At 33.5% G+C, this 17,636-nt stretch overlaps 2 protein-coding genes across 2 annotated transcripts in view; one reads left to right on the top strand and one right to left on the bottom strand.

Moving 5' to 3' along the window:
* Positions 1-13,054, top strand: part of LOC127072609 (serine-rich adhesin for platelets-like) — a 59,434-nt gene extending 46,380 nt beyond the window's left edge. Inside the window, exons 9-10 of the mRNA XM_051013142.1 lie at positions 5,397-5,689; positions 5,803-13,054. Coding sequence (XP_050869099.1) covers positions 5,397-5,689; positions 5,803-9,927 — 4,418 coding nt within the window. The 3' untranslated portion in view covers positions 9,928-13,054. The remainder of the gene's footprint in view (positions 1-5,396; positions 5,690-5,802) is intronic.
* A 2,763-nt stretch (positions 13,055-15,817) lies between these two features.
* On the bottom strand, positions 15,818-17,123 carry LOC127072887 (fatty acid-binding protein homolog 6-like). The gene is made up of 3 exons (XM_051013726.1): positions 16,702-17,123; positions 16,159-16,263; positions 15,818-15,962 (listed from the first exon to the last, which is right to left on the bottom strand). Exons 1-3 carry the CDS (start codon positions 16,942-16,944, stop codon positions 15,906-15,908), a joined length of 405 nt encoding a protein of 134 aa, XP_050869683.1. The 5' UTR covers positions 16,945-17,123; the 3' UTR covers positions 15,818-15,905.
* Positions 17,124-17,636: the final 513 nt, after the last annotated feature.

The following is a 17,636-nucleotide window of genomic DNA, read 5'->3' as shown; positions in this document are numbered from 1 at the left end:
TGTGAAAATATATTGCTTTTACACAAATTCATTTTTCGTACAAATTGTTATAATTTCTTTCTTTTTTTCCACAGGAAACAAAAGTAAGGTTAGGTTTTCGACGAAGGATATATATATATATATATATATATATAGAGAGAGAGAGAGAGAGAGAGAGAGAGAGAATGAGTAAGTGAGTGAGTGAGTGTGTTATCTTTTGAACGAAGTTCTTTTTACTTTACATCGGAAGTTACGTCCGTGGTACAGCAAAAGCAAGACGTTTTCGATAAACGTTAATGGCAGTACGTGCATTGTTCGCGCACAAACCCGATAGTTTAGTTCCTCGAGAGTCTTCGCATAATCATTGTTATCGGGGTCTCGCGAGCGGTCGTAACGTTTCGTTGATTCGCATGGGAATCACGTGATGTTGTTCCTTTCGTGTTGTCGTCGACATTATTTCCAATAGGTTTCTGACCTAGAACTCGTAGTGTTATTAGAAAATTAATTTTTCTCTTTTTTCCCCTTCTTTTTTCTTATTTCTTCTTCGTTCAATAAATAACTTTGAAACTTTCAATATTTTATATGTGTATATATATATATATATTTGCTTATATATTTATATAGATAATTATCAGTAAAAAAAAAAGAAAAATACTAAAAAGTCAATAAGATAACATTTTTATATTACTAATCGATTCGTTCAATAGAATCAGATCATTTAAAGAGATCAGAAGATTTTCGAAATAAACTCTTAAATGTATATACACGTTCGATGTAACGCATCAAAGAGAGCAGAGTAAGGAAGGGGAGAGTATTCTCTCGTATCGATCAAATCCCATTTGTGCATTGGTCTAGTATATTCCATAGAAAGCATCCGTGTGCTGCCTCAACGAATTTCTGTTATGTCAGTATTCTCTCTTGTTGGTTGAAACCGGACTTCCATCGTGCAGGAGAGTTCCAAAAGCATTGGCGTCGACTTTTTCTCTTTCATTTTTCTTTTTCTTCTTTCTTTTTTCAGAGAAAAAGAAAGAAAGAGAGTTCTCGTTTTCGTTAAAGGAGAAAGTTCGATTGGATGTCTCGAAATGAAGTATTCCATTTTATTTCGTCATTACGATCTTTTACGTGCGACGTACTCGTGGAATTTCACGAAGACGAGCTCCAATCTAAATTTAGATGCACTCTCTTTCCACGTATACAACGCCGTTGCTGACCGACATCGAATCTTTTGATTTTCATCGAAACTTTCCTTCTCTATGTGTTCCCTTGATATTTAATTAACGAACGAAGGAACGAACGAACAAAAATTAAAAGAAAAATAATTACAAATGTAAAAGATATTCTTAGAAATATTCCGAAAGAAATGATTTATCTTAAAATATAACTTTTCGAGTCTACGCCAATGAGATTGCAATTATATTTTGTTTGGAATTTAACAAAAATAGAAAGAAAAAAGGGAAAATAATATGGATATAAGAAATTATGGATCTTAAAAGGGTGATTTTTCGAATCTTTGTCAATTAAGTTGACATTTGCTTTTCCTTAGAATTTAATAACAATTAAAAAAGAAAAATATTTTTTCGAATCGACGCCAATGAAGTTGGAATTTCTTTCTCCTTTTCTTTAAAGCGTCTCTCTCTCTCTCTCTCTCCCTCTCTATCTTTCTCTTATACTCTTGATGTTAGTTTAAAATTAGCTCTTCTCCCTTGCACTCTCCGCACATGCGACCGATACACATTGCACTGGAACATAGAACTTGGGGAAATGGTAAAGGAGTCAAATAAAAGGACCGAATGAGAGGCGAACAGAGATGCGCGTTACATGCCAAGGGCCCTTTTGGAACGAACTCGTATATTTTTCTTTCTTGCCATACGTACAAACGAAGAAAGAGAAGAGAAAAGGGAGAGAAAGAGAGAAGGAACGAGCCAGTTTATCTCTTCCTCTTGCTATCTCTCTCTTTCTCTCTTTCTCTTTATGTGGATATTGAAATTTCCCATTTAGCAAGTTAGACTTTAGGCTTGTATATGTGATCCCCGTTAAAACGAAGTTAGGAACTCTATAAACACGTAATAATACGATTTTTTTTAGCAGTGATTATGGCATCGATTAAATGATCAATTAGCTGAATAAAGAAAGTACGAAAGAAAGGGAAATAGATGTTAATGATGTATAAACAAACAAAAAGGAGAGAAAAAGAACAAAAATGTGCACACGTACACTGATGAATCAACGTGATCTTTGTATATTGTTCTCACGTGCCAGACGTTAAAATCTAGTTAACGATGCGTGCCAGTTGCCAGTTAAAAGGAACGAGAGCCTTATAGGCGACGATATTTTATGGCTTCTTGGTGTATCCCATAATGGCATCGACTATAAATCATCATGTCAGAAAGATATATATATATATATATATATATATATATATATATATATGCAAAGAAAGAGAAAGAGAGAAAGCGAATATATATAACCACGAGTGTGCACACCTTCGATATACTTCCGCATTTTTATTAGTCGCTTCTTTGAAACTCATTCGAGAACAATTTCATTCATATCTTGGAAAAAGTGAGATAACTTGACTGGATAGATAAAGTATGTATGTTTCATAGCACGAATTCACGTTGGTGACAATGACGGTAGTGGTGTGGTGATAGCAATAGTAATAATGGTGTGGTAGGGATGCTAGTGGGTAGTAGTAGTGGAGTGGTAGTGATGGTAGTATAGAGAAGTTGAAATTAAGAGAACGGGTTAAGCGAGTTCTTCGCGTGGGCGGTTCCTTTTTTTAACATCCCTTAAGCCTGTTTCCAAGCATATTCCAGACGAGTATTAAAGCGAGCCTAGTGCTGCCATTGGGAGTGCCCATAAATAAAGGATTTTCATTATTCTCCTTTTCCGTTTGGACCACAGAGAGCTTTCTATTTCTACGTAATTCTATTATTTCAACACGTTCATGTGTATATATATATATATATATATATATATATATATCGTATATTATGTATATAATATATAACACATACTGTATATTTTGTATATATTTTATATATAATATATTACAGTATATAGTATCTATGATAAATCTATATTTATAGATAGATTAGATAGACATAAATGGCTATGATGTGTACGCGTGTTAGATCTGTGGTCGGTGTATATGTATGTCTGTGTGCGTGCGTGCGTGCGTGATAATATACATCTATGACAGATCTGAAATTTTTAAATTACAATTTAAATCAAAGACTTAATATTTAAAATTTTAAAATAAAATGACACACACACACATATACCGGTAATAGGGAAAAAGCATAATCTCATTTACGAGTTATCAAAGATTAAAAAAAATAATTTATTTGATAAGAGGAAAAAACGCCATGTCCGATAGGTTTGGCTAGGCTTTTACCCTGCGCGTCTCAACGATAAGGATCAATCCCAGGGACATGGCTCGTTCCTACAGGAGATGAGGTGCGACTGTTGCTATACGGTGCACAGGTGGGTGGTGCCAGGGACGAAGAGAGAAGGGGGTCCACCAGGGGAGCTCTAGACTAGATCGATAATGCATCTCTTGGCGGGCGTAGTTCCTCTTAGTCACTACTGATCGCTCCTCCTGAGGAGTGATATCCTCTCTCTCTTTCTCTTTTTTTTCTCTCTCTCCTTCTCTCTTCTGTGCCTTGTGTATTCTCTTCGAATTTGTGAGTAATACCAAATTTTTCATCGTCCATTTTTTTTCGTTCTCCCCGTTTTTTTCGTGTTCTTTTTTTTCTTTTTTCTTATATATATATATATATATATTTCTTTTTTTTTTTAAATCGTGTTTTACAAACGTGTTTTCTCTCGTATTATCGGCGTTTTCTAGAACATCAATTTTCGTTGTTTCTCGTCCTTCAATGTGAACACCGTGTGTGAGAACGATTTTATTAAAAGGTGGTCGTGCCCATGTCTCTACCCCAACCTTTCTAAAAGTCCAATCGATAGTTTATTGCTCTCATTTCTCTGCCAAGGAACGCCATGAATCAAGATATTTCTGTCTAGACTGTTAATTTGCTTTTCTTTTTTGTCGTTATTCACTGACCTGTACTCTCTTATTCCGTTCTCACCACGGTTCAAGGTTAATTATACGAACGATACTTTGGTGATAATGATCTGTTATTTAATTATGGATTTAATACACGAATTTATATAAAAAATTTCTTTCTCTCTTCTCTCTCTCTTTCTCGCTTACTTAAAGTTCTTTCGATAATTGTGATTAAAAAGTGATGACTCATAGTGAAACAATGTGTAAAATCAAATGTGTATATGTGTGTGTGTGTGTCCATCCACATATAATTGTTTTTTTTATTTTTTCGAAACATGTCACGTCTATATATCCTTTTGATTTTCATATTTCTTCTACGGAGTGATTACAAAGAAAAAAAGAAAAAGAGTATTCATAATTTTTGTCAGAAATTTTTGATTCTCTTATAGTTGAGAAACAGTGTCGTTGCTCGATTTTTCTTTGAATATAAGGCGTGGCTGTGTCTTGGCTGTCTGGTTGAGGTGTCCAGTCTCAGATCTAATCGAAAAATTATACTTAGGTTTAAGATTTTTTTTCCTTTCTTTTTCTCCTTTCTTTTTTTTTTTTTACAACAAATATCTGTACATCGCGAGATAAGAATGTAATTATTTGAGTGATAATAATTAATATTACAAAAATTAATACAAAACGATTTAATTAATTAAGACGTCTGTAAAGTTTTTGTGTTATAGCAATTCATGTGCCTTCTTGCAAAATATAAATCCTCTTATACGAGGTAAGATGCGTATTACGTGCATACGAGTGCAGCCATGCATTAAATAGCGTAGGATTCTTTACCGTAGCATATCACTGTTCTTACGAAATACATATTACGTTTTGTAATGCAACGAAAAACTCTGATTAAACTTTCTACATATCATTTAGATTTACTCGGGCTAACCGTTTATAACTTTAAATAATTTTCAAGTACTATATATATATATTGTTTTGCTTTGTTTTATTTCATCACGTAAAAAAATTGTTTCGTATCGGAAGCTTTTAATATTTTTGAAGTATTAGTTATATTTTGTATAGCAAATACAACTTGTATTTGTTATATTATTATTAATAACAATATTATAAAAATTGAAAGAGGTGTGTGTGTGTGCGCGCGCGCGCAAGTATATTCTGTAAAAATTATACTAGTATATATTACTACAATATATACGATATTTATATATATTAGAATACATAAATATACATATATATTCATATTATAGTAAAAATTGAAAATAATATTAATATGATATTACTATTAATACATTAAATAATTTTTGTATAGACACGAAAAAAACAAATTGGTTGTTATAGAGAGTTAAACTCATTATAGTATGTATCAATCGTTAATTTGTTCTTATTTTTATCGCAGAAGCTCTTCAGCATGCACTGTTACCCGAGGCGGATAACGTAGCGGATAGCGAGGATTCCGAGGACGAGTGGAATTACTATCGTGTTGGGCCAAACAAAGAGAAAGATACAGTTGCGTCTTCCGAAGAGCTCCACGAAATAAAGAACGACAACGAAATTAAGAACGTTGAACATCTTGACGAGGATAACAACGTGGAGGAACCACCTCGGTCTCCAACGTCCGAGCATAACAGTAGCAGCGAATGTGAGAGTCAAAAAGGAGAGGAAATATTACCTGAGCTTATTAACACTGATGTAAGACGACTGATAAAAATATTCGTTAATCCAATAATTACTTTAAAAAACTTTTATCTGAAGCGTTATTAACGAAGAAGAAATTTTGATTAAATTAGTCTTATGTATTTCAGATTAGCGTCGAAGAAAAAAGAGAAATTGACTCTGCATTCGTAAAGCTAGAAAAAGAAGAAGAGGAAGAACAAAAAGAAGTTGAAAAGGGAGAAGCAGAGGAAGAAGAGAAAGAGCACGGTGTAGAAGAAGGAGAAGGAGAAGAAGAAAAGAAAGAGCATAGTGAGGAAAAGGAAGAAGAAAAAGAAGAAAAAGAAGGAGGAGAAGGAGGAGGAGACGAGGAAGAGGATAAACAAGAACAAGAGGAAGATATGGATTTTCAACTGAATCCTAACGCGGCCGAATTTATTCCGATCTCGCCGCCTAAGCGTCAAATCAAGATCAATACGATAAACGACAGTCTCGTTGCAGGTTCTCCTTTGAAAACTATAGCGATGGACGACATAAAGGTACCGAGTCAAAAAGAATTTGACGAGGAAATATCTGCTAGGCCTCATGAGATCGAAGAGGAAGATTCATCGCCTAATGGCGATCATGCGACGCCTTTCGATTATGATTTTTACACGGAACAACAAAAAGTAATCAATCCATTATCCGCCGCCGCCGTTGCTGCCGGTTTAGACGAATCCGAAATTTCTTCAACTAAAGCCGAATACGGAGATGAAACAATGAGCTTTCTATGTACAACGACTACCGATTTGCATAAAACTGAAATTTCCACGATGGAAGAATCCTTTGGCGATTCCGACTGTGACATTTATAACAGAGACAATCCAATGACGATGTCCTATACTCCGTGCGATTTCAAAGCGGCCTTTAATAAGGAAGTCGATTTAAATGCTGTTCACGATTTAAGCGATGGGGACTTGGAGGATGAAAATTGTTCTTCCGAAGGACAAACTCCCCAGTCTCCGAAAGTGATATTATCAACGGATATAGAAGAACGTCGCACGGAATTTGATACGTTGTCTAATGGAGACTCGTCGAGTCAAGTTCAAACAGCGTCGTTGTTGTCGAAGGATGATGCTACTTTCTTAAAGTTCGAAGATTCGAACGAACCGAAAACTACGGAATTTATTCAAGTTGAATTGGAACGTCATCGTCAGTCATCTCCGATCAAATTCGAGCAAGATTTTTCGAAGGAAGAGGAGGAAAAGTCTTCTCCTTTGTTAGAAAATAAGGACGAGATGATACATGTTGTTACGCGAGAGAAAGAGGAAGAAAAACAGGAAGAAGAAGAAGAAAAAGAGAAGGAGAAGGAAAAAGAAAACGAGCGAGTGGAAACACCGAAAGAAGCGGAATATATCGACGATGAAAAGGATAATATCGCGGCAGACAACGATATTATCACGAATAGCGATAGCGAATTTATCGTAGACAAACCAATCGAAATTGCAACGGATTTGATTCAATCCGAAATTTTACAAGATACGATATCCCAAGAGCAACATAACTTTTTGTCGTCTACGATTGACGAATCATTGAGATCAGTTTCTCCGTCTATGCCTTCGATCGAAAGAGAATTCATAGGTACATCTCCGGAACCTTTGAAGAACGATCTAATCGCTTCCATGGAAAATCTTACGTTAGCCAAGGAAGAGAAAGATCGTCCTATTATGGTTTCCAATTTATATTCAAACGTTTCGGAGTACCAACCGAATCAGAGTTCCTTCGATCTGTTCGCTTCTGGAGAACCAGCATTGTCCGATATATCTTCGAAACCATCGCTTTTAGACGACTCAATGGACCTAATTGCACAGACTGTTCCAAAAGAACATCCAGAGTCCTGTTTTCTACCAACTCCTATCTCTGAGCCAATCTCCAATGATCGACCTATCGAGAATTTGTTAGAGCTTAAAGAAACTACCACTGAAGTGCCTATAACAGATCACATCGAAGAAAGCAAAGCTGAAGAATGTCCTAAGTCTTCTTCTTCTTTCGAAGATATTGTAGAGAAACCGTCACAACTTATGGAAGAATCCGTATGCTTTTTTGATACGAACAAGCATATCGATTTAAGTCAAGATATTCATCTGAAATTGGAAGATTCCTCGGAGACGAAACCTACTGACAAAATAGAAATCAACGTTAATGAATTTGAAAAGATCAACGGAACGGTCGCGTTAAATTTGTCAGAATCGATACAAGAATTTACGGGTTTGGAAAAACAGTTGGAACCTGAAAATATTACACCCGAGGAATCTCCAATGACCGAAACGGCTCCACTCGTCGAAGATAAGATAACGAAAGAAGATATTCTTGAACATAAGGAGCCCGTTGCACAAGAAGCTGTCGAGGAAAAATTACTTTTGGATACGAAAGAAGAAGGAGAGGAAGAGGAGGAAGGATTAGAAGCTAAGGAAGATGTAGAAATTGTACAGGTTGCGGAAACAACACGGTCAGTTGGTACTACAGAATTGACGGAATTTTCAAAGTCTACAGAACTCGTGACACCCGTAGAAAACGTTGAAATTGAAAAAGCTTCGGACGCTTTCGAACTAGTAACACCTGTAGAAACTACAGAAATATCCACGCCTACAGATACTGAAAAAACTGTCGTTTCTACGGACATCGTAGAAAGCGAGGTCTCCGAGAAAATTATAGAAATTACGAAGCCTATAGATACTACCACCATGGGAATTATAGATACTGCAGAAGTCGCAGGAACTACAGAGATCGCAGGTACTGCAGAAATCGCAGGTACTGCAGAAATCGCAGGTACTGGAGAAATCACAGAGACAGCACTAATCGCAGATGCTACAGAAATCGTAGGTACTGCAGAAATCGCAGAGACCGCGGATACTGCCAAAACTATAGACATTTCTGAAGATGTATCGGTAACACAGGATATAGAAAAACAGGAGGTTACCGAACCTGTTAAAGTAGAGGAATCGCAAAAGATCGAAGGAGAAGCAGCTGTGGAACAACCAGCAGTCGCTGTAGTCGCGACAGAAGGTATCGTGGCTGCAGCTGCGGCTGCTACAGCAGCAGGATTAGTTACGACAGTAGCGGCTACGAGCACGAGTAATAAAGCCAAAGCAAAGCCTACGACGAAATCAATGAAGCCTGGTAGCAGCGCAAGTACTAAGGCTGCGGCACCAAAGTCTACCCCAACTTCACCTTCGAAGACTGTCTCTTCGACAACAAGACCAACGACTTCAGCGACAACAACGAAAAAACCGGCCGGAACTGCGGCAGCTCGTCCTAAACATCTCGATACTACTGCCACTAAGTCTCAAACTTCTACTAATACAGCAAAATCAAGTGCGACAAAGACTGTATCGGCTAGTAAAACATCGACAACAGCAACGTCAACGACAAAGACTGCTGCGCGTCCAAGCAGTGCCCTTACGAAGTCGAAGCCTGCATCAGCTTCAGCGAGAAGTACTACTACTAGCACGGTAGAAAAGAAATCTATCCTCAATGGCGACGTTAAATCTCTCAGTAAGACAACAGTGACGAAAGCTGCTACCAAATCGACTATCACGTCTACGTCAACCGCGGCCAAAACTAGCACAAGTAAAACTACGACGGGTTCGCGAACATCGTCCAGTACGACGACGGCAACGACGACAACAGCATTATCAACGACCGGCAAGTCAAGACCGACTTCCGCTATAACAGCAGCTAAATCACCGGCTAAATCGGCGGGTACAAATGCGGCGAGTAGTTCATTAAACGCAACGAAATCTAAAGCAACTACGACTAGTAATAACACGGCAAAGACACGTACTTCTCTCGCAAAATCACCGATGATCGACAAGCAAATCAAGGAGACTGCTAACAAGCAAATCTCTATGGCTCGTACTACGAGTTCTCCGATGTCCAAAACTACGACGCGTTCTTCTATGTCTGCTACTACTATCCTTAACGCTAATACCATCACCTCGACCACGAAACGTTTGTCGAGCCAAAAATCTACTAGCACGACAGCAGCACATTCGCCAGTGAAGAAGGTTACATCGAAAGTTGCGTCTGGACATTCGTCGGGTGCTACTACTACTAAATCTTCGTCGACGACTAAAGTGAAAGTAATGCAAAATGGAACGGCGGATAACGTTGAAATCACCAAAACTGCAACAACAATAATAACAACAAATAGTAAAAATGAGGATGACGTACCTAAAAAAGATTTGTCGCCTGTAGTCGCACACACCGATAACCAGTTGATTTCGAGTGCCGATTGAATGGCTCGACCATAAAAGAGCATATCTTGTATGGATCCGCAGATTATCATAATACGAGCCCGAACCCTTTTAAAATTATGCGGATCGTAATCGTTACATACTAATAATTCTTTTTTTTTTTATATTTTATTTTCACGAGAAGGATTTAAACGAGATCCACATCGTCCTCTGGTAGCGTTTTAGGGAACATGTATCGAAGGGAGAAGTTTTTACTCTACTTACATAAATATCAAGCTAATATATATGTATATGTATATATATATGCGCACATATATATATATATGTATATTATATATACGTACACACACACACGTACACGTTACATAACACACTTATACGGAGTGAGAAGGAAAAAAACAAAATGAAACAAAAAATATCCCACACTTGGATCTGTTTTAATCTTGTGACAAAGAAACGACATGCAACAAACAAATTTTACTGCATACTCTTAGCTTTCGACTGTTTCGGTTGTGTGCCGCAAATGATTATCCAATTAGATATCTAAATCGATGAAGAAGAAAAACTAAAAAAAAAAAAAATAAATAAAAGATACAAAAAAAAAAAATAAACGGAAGAATGAAAAGGACGAGAGAGAAAGAGAGAGAAAGAAAGACAGACAGATAGGCAGAGAAAATAAGAGAGAGCAAAACGGGAAAGATGTGCGAGCGTGATATGTATGAATGTTCGAATGATAGAGAGATAGAGTGAAAGGGCGAGACAGAGAGAGAGAGAGAGAGAGAGAGAGAGAGAGAGAGAGAGAGAAAGAGAAAGAAAGATTCTGAATAATTTTGTTGTGTAAATAATCGGATGTGTTTCTCGAAGTGATTTATCGTAATTATCCCGTGGTCTAAGATTGCGAAAAGTCATCTGGTGCTCGTAAATGGCCCCGTAGTTCACAGCAGACTCTATGTCCTACGAAGAATATAGCCAAGAGAAAAAAACATTGTCGTATATTTAATAATGGCAAAAAAAGAAGACGAAGGAGAAGCTTACGCATCGCACTTTCATACGCTAATAAAATCGACGATATCGAATAAGTCGCCAGCATATTATTGCTCTTAACGTATATAACGAGACCGGACGGTTTTTTTATATTTTTTAATTTTATATGTGCATTATATAATTGATAAAGATTAGTCGTCGTATTTTATGAAAAAGAAACGCATATATTTATTTTTGTTTGTTCCTATTTCTGAAGAGAGAAGAGTTGAGAGTACACTAAGAAGGAGAGAAATAATATTATTATATAGCTTTGTCATCGTATTACACACACACACACACAGAAACACACACACGTACTATTCATCTGTGTACAGCACCTTTATGATTTATTGTGATACCATATATATTATTAAATAAATCCAAACAGTACGAAGTCACACACCAGTCGAATATCGTTTAACAAGATATATCTTTACTTACATACATACGAAACTCTCAAGAGCTCCCTACTAATTTTTTATTTCTTTTCTCTCTTTTTTTTTCTTTTCTTTTCTCTCTTTTTTTTCTTTTCTTTTCTTTACCTTTTTCTTTTCTTTTCTTTTCTTTTCTTTTTTTAAATACTTTTAACGATCGATGACGCACAATTAACAGTCGTGTATTGTTTGTGGCTGTTGATCAGCTCTTTCTTTTTTTCTTTTGTTATCTTTTTACTTGCTTTTGTCAAGCCCTATTGGTACACGAGTTTTTATTTCATTATTATACATATAGCACGTTTAAAATGTTATTCTCTTCGTCATGCGGTTAAATAAGTCATTCAATACTTCATTATCATGGAATCATTTAATCTCTTTTCAACGTAACCCCCAGTGTCTTGTCTTATAACGAGAAAAATAATTATTTTTCATAATCCCATTTTAAAAATGCTTTGCTTCTAACATTCCAATTTATAGCTCAACTTACTTTCACATATTCTTTTTTTATTATTTTTTTTTTATTTTGCATTGTCGGCAAAAAAAAAAGAAAAAAAGTCCCTTCTTCGCTTTTCTAATCTTTATATTTAAAGGTAAGATAGTTAATGCGAACGAATTTGTTTTATCATTTTCATCCATAACGCTTCTGTGTTCCCATAAAATGAATATATTAAAGACAAGTTTATCATTTATTTGTAAGACATGAATGTTAGAACGTTAATCAAATTAATTTCTTCGGTTCGATGTGAATACTTTTCTTTTAACAAGTGTTACTGATTTGCATACAATTTCCTATTTTTTTTGTTAATAAATATAATAATGATAATTATAATAATTATAATAATACTAATAATAATAATAATAATAATAATAATAATAATAATTATAATAATAATAACGATAATGATAATACCGATAATACCGAAAAGGTTAAATAAGGATAAATATAACTTTACCGAATTATTACCTGGAACATTTTTATCGGAACAGAGACAGAATATTTTATTGGTCTGAAATAAATATTAATTGAGCATAAAAACAAGGTACTTTCTATAGTTAAGAAATTAAAAAGATACAATTATAAACAATTTGAATGAAATTCATCCAAAATCATGTTTAATAATCACACCTATAAATCAAAGGTATAGAACTTCAACGGATAAAACTGATATCAAATTTGTTTTCTTATGTTTATCAATTATTATTATTATTTATTTATTTATTTATTTTCTTTTTTATCGATTTGAAATATTTTTTTGATAACTTTTCTGTAAATTTTACAATTCATAGTGTTTCTACCTGTGAATCATCAAAAAAAAAAAAAAAAGAAAAAAAAAAGAAAAAAAAATCATAAATATATCAACATAAGTCAACTACTTACTATATTGATAAATTTCAATTGAAAAAGTAAAAGAAAAAAAAAAACAAAAACAAAAAAAGAAAAAAAGAAAAATGGTAGGAAAATTCGTATCATGAGTCTCGTTCGATATTATAAGGCAAGGGGTTAATGTTTTACGCGTAGCAAGTAAGAAGTAAAAAAGATGGAATCCTTAGCGAGCATTATCCTTAGCTTCATCGAAAAGTATAATTATCGTTTATTGTTAAGTTACGAATGCGTGATATTTCAAGTCTTTATATGTACGCCTATTTGTCAGGCTTATTCAAGCTTTTTCTGAGAAACTAGTATTCAAATAAAAGACGTCATTGCGTTTGAATTTTTGTAATCTATTTGAATGATCTATCCTATAAAGTTTCATCAGTTTTTCTTTTTATTATTTACAATTAGCTATATGTCTAATATTGACCAACTTAATACACATTTAGGCTAATAGAGAGAATTATTGTAATTATATTAAGATGAGATCTATTCTATGAAGATATATTATTTTGATCTAGGTACATTTTTTTTAATAATTTCTTAACATTGTATTTAATATTGACCAAAACGATAGACATTTAGACGTAAATGAGAGAATTACTATAATTAGGATAAGATGATTTATCTTATGAAAATTCACCAATTTAATCTCGTTACATATTTATTCTTTTGTTGTATTTCAATATCGTTTTTAGTATTAGCTAATCAGGTACATTTAGATTATTAGAAAAACAATAGAGAATTATTATAAATTGGATAAGATGATCTATTTATATATATATATATATATATATATATATATACAGGGTGAGTTTTTAAATTGAGACATCAAAATATATTAAACAACGCATCTTTGAAAAGAAAGTTTCAAAAAAAAGTTGGAAATCAAATATAAATTAATTTTACTTTTTTCAATGACAAGTTATAATATTTGTAACATTTTATTTGACACAAAAAGAAAACTAAAATAAAAACTAAGGATAGAACCAAATATGATCGAATAAGATCAAATAGAATCAAATAGGACTGAAAAGAACCAAGTAAGAGTGAACTGGATCGAATAAGATCGAAATAAACCGAATAGGATCGAATTGGATCGAAAAAGGACCAAATATATTTGAGATTAAGTAAGAAATTAAGAAATTAATAGGACCAAATTGGACCGAATAAAGTAACTGGATCGAATAAGATGGAACATGATGAAAGTGGACCAAATTCGACGGAATGAAATTCGTCTGGATTGAATACGTTCGAATTGGATCGAATAAAATCGTATAGGACCGATCAGGTTCGAATAAGATCGAGTAAGATTGAACGGGATTTAATAGGATCTAATAGGACCAAATAGGATCAAATATGAACGAATGGGATCGAATTATGTCGCGTCCCAGACGAAGCTCAGAGTTCTTCTATTCTAACAATGGAGATCTATTCGACCCTATTCGATCCGGTCCGATCGAATTTGACTCTATTCGGTAATATTCATTCGAATTCGATCCAAATCCATCTTTTTTGATCCTATTCGATTCTGCAGTTTCCAATCCGATCCTATTTGACCGATCTTATCGATTTTAATCAATTTTCTTCGATTTTTTTCCATTCGATCTTTGTCGATTCTATTCAGCCCAATTCGATTCGATCCTATTCGATGCTATTTTATCTTGTACTTTCTCATTCTATCTTGTCCTGTCATATTTTATACTTCTACCTGTCATAACTTTTTGCCTAAACATTGATTGTAGAATCTAGGAGTTGAAAGAAAAAATGTTTTAAACAAAAATTATTTCTTTTTTTTCTTTTCTTTTCTTTTCTTTTCTTTTCTTTTTTTAGCCTAAAATAAAATGCTGTCACAAATATCACATTTGAAATAATCTTGAAAATGTCCCCGTCGTGAATAAATATTTACTATTACATTTGGCCTCCAAAACCAAACAACTTCTGTTTATAACTTCCTTTTTAACACGTTGACTTTGATGTGTACTACCGTTGACTCAAACGGAATAAGCTCATCTGGCGGCGTATACTACCGGTGACTCATCACAATATAGTTTTAGATGCCGGCTTTACTAGTAATAAAAAGTCTGATTGGCAGCTGATATTTATGAAAAGCTGTACGATGCAATAAAATACAAATTATGCCAGCGTCAACGTGTTAAACATTCGTTGTTTTCAAGTTATTTAGAATCCTCAAATTAAAGAACCAATATATATTCTATGTGAAAATTTAACACTTTTCCTTGGATGCATATTTATTTTTTAATTATTTTTTAGTATCGTATTTTATATTTATCAACTCAATGCACATTGAAGCTAATAAACGACAAAATTATTATATTACTTAATTTATATTTATTTTCTTAATATTAATTATCAAATTGATATATTTTTATTTAATGTAATATATTTTTTTTAATATTAACGTGGTTCAATACATTTAGATTGATATATAAAAGTACTATTATAATTATGATAAGATATGAATTTTTATTTTGACGAGTTATCGATTCAATTATCTGATAGCTTACTTTCAAATAATTGATCTACAAAATAACAAGTGTATCTTATTGATACAGTTAGCACTTACACTTAGTGCGTGTTAGATTATACGTGTTTAATTATTAAAATACAATATTTATTCTTTTACTTTATTGTTCGTTCCAATGTCCTTATATATATATTTTTCTTGCACTCACTATTATGTTCTCCGTGATTGTCATACGATGATACTGAGAATAGCATTGTCTAACCGAAATAAGCAACACTGATTCATTTACCAGTAAATTATTTATTCTTTTTTATTGATTTTTTCCTACGTATAAGAAATATGTACAGAAAGAACATCATCGATCGATAAAATTTTGAACAAGTCTTCGGAACAATCGCTGTTTAATTTAAACAAATAGGCTATAGAAGAAAGAATAATCCATATTCAGCAAGATTAAGTAAATAGATCGACGATGATATCGAAGATATAAAAATTATTTTTTATTAATTAATCGAACGTTAACAATCAATTATTCGAGATAATCTTAGAAAAATTTTCGATATGGATATTTAAAGGAGTTCTTAAATAAAGACAAAATGAAATAAAACAAAACGATAAAAGTCTTACGAAGTCATTTTATTCATTATGTTAATAAAAAGTTATTTTATATTTCATTCAAACTAAATTGTTGAAATAACACATTTTAAAGTCTCTTATATGTACGCGTTGCTTTCACTCCTGTATTGCTCTCCGTTAAATGCTGAAAATGATAAAACAATGATTTCTTTTTATCTTATTGTTATCACCTCAAATTACATTTTATATTTTCTCTCTCTCTCTCTCTCTCTCTCTCTCTCTCTCTCTCTCCATCATACACAAACACACACATACGAATTTTAGATCGATCGGACTAAAACCGAAAAAAAGTATATATTATAATATAATGGAATACTCACGACGGTCATGCCGGTATCCGTAATTTCATAAACACGAACGCTTTTTACACCCGAAGCCAATTTAGTTTCCGTTATAAATTTATCACCATCTTTAGTAGTAATACTCTAAAAGAAAAATTCGACGTTTTATTAATCGTTCGATTAATAAAATTAATTTTCAGCCGAGTTACAAATAAATTTTTTCTATACGTATATTAAGTAGTATTAAAAACACTACTTTAAAATAAAGAATAATTATATATATATATATATATATATATATATATATATATAATATGTATAGTAAATCTATGAAGATACATTACTAGTGTGCGGATACTTAAGTTCCCCTCACTCTATATACATACATATATATACATATAAATATATATGAATATATATACAAGTTTTGATAATTACTAACGCAACATTTTACCAGTTTTATTAATTCTTTTCAGAATTATACAAAGTAAACAAGATTATTAAGTTCAATCGGAATAGGGATCACGAAGAAAGCAGAATGTTAAAATGAGTAAGAAGAAGAATATGATGAAGATGACTGACCTTGAGGGTACCACTAAAAGATGGCATGTTCTCTTCGTATTCCTCTCCTAATTTGAAAGTTGTCAGAGCAGTTTTGCCATTGCTCTCAATAGCGACTGACCATTGGTCACCATTTTGAGAGATTTCGATGATCGGTTGGCTATTCAAAAAAGGTTTCGCCGTTTCATATTGTCCAATAGCTTGGAGATATTCCTCGAAATTTTCTGCGGAGACGTATTGATACCTTCCAACGATCTGCACCATCTTTCTTCTTTTCTTTTTTATTTAATTAATTAATTAAATTATTGATTTATCTCTTCTTTCTTTTCTCTCTTTTACTTTCTTCTTCTTCTGTTTCCTCTTTTTTTACTATCGAACTTAGAATTGTTGTCTTCTTTCCTGTTGCGAGGTGGTAGTCGCGTTAGCAATAAGACGTCGAGATTGACCATCCGCTGCTTTTATAACGACTCTTATGCGAGGGGGGATCGACCCCTTGTGTCTTTATCGTTCGCTCGATCATTCTCTCTCTCTTTGTCGATCACATATATCTCACTCTATCTATACTGTATATACATATATATGTATGTATATATATACTGTATGTACGTCAACGAACGCATGTACATATACACATATACGTAGACGCACATACATCAAAGTTGTTCAATCTACAATGATCTGACAGAAAGGGTATTCCGTGGATTATCGTCGATAGGCTATGCTTTGAATCGATATTTATCGTTAGTAACAAATTCGTTTATATATGTGTATGTGTGGGTGTGTATACATTTTTCTATTTTTCTTTCTTTACTCATAAAACTAACGAAAATTAGACGTCATGGACAAATTCGACATTATCGCGTGATTATTACTGATCTAAAACTTACATTTTTCTCTTTCCACCGATAATTCGAATAAACACAGAAAAAGATCTACACATCTCGTGATCACGAAAA

The sequence above is a fragment of the Vespula vulgaris genome, chromosome 1, assembly GCF_905475345.1.
Source record: "Vespula vulgaris chromosome 1, iyVesVulg1.1, whole genome shotgun sequence".
Taxonomy (NCBI): domain Eukaryota; kingdom Metazoa; phylum Arthropoda; class Insecta; order Hymenoptera; family Vespidae; genus Vespula; species Vespula vulgaris.
This window is presented reverse-complemented; position numbering and strand designations above follow the sequence as displayed.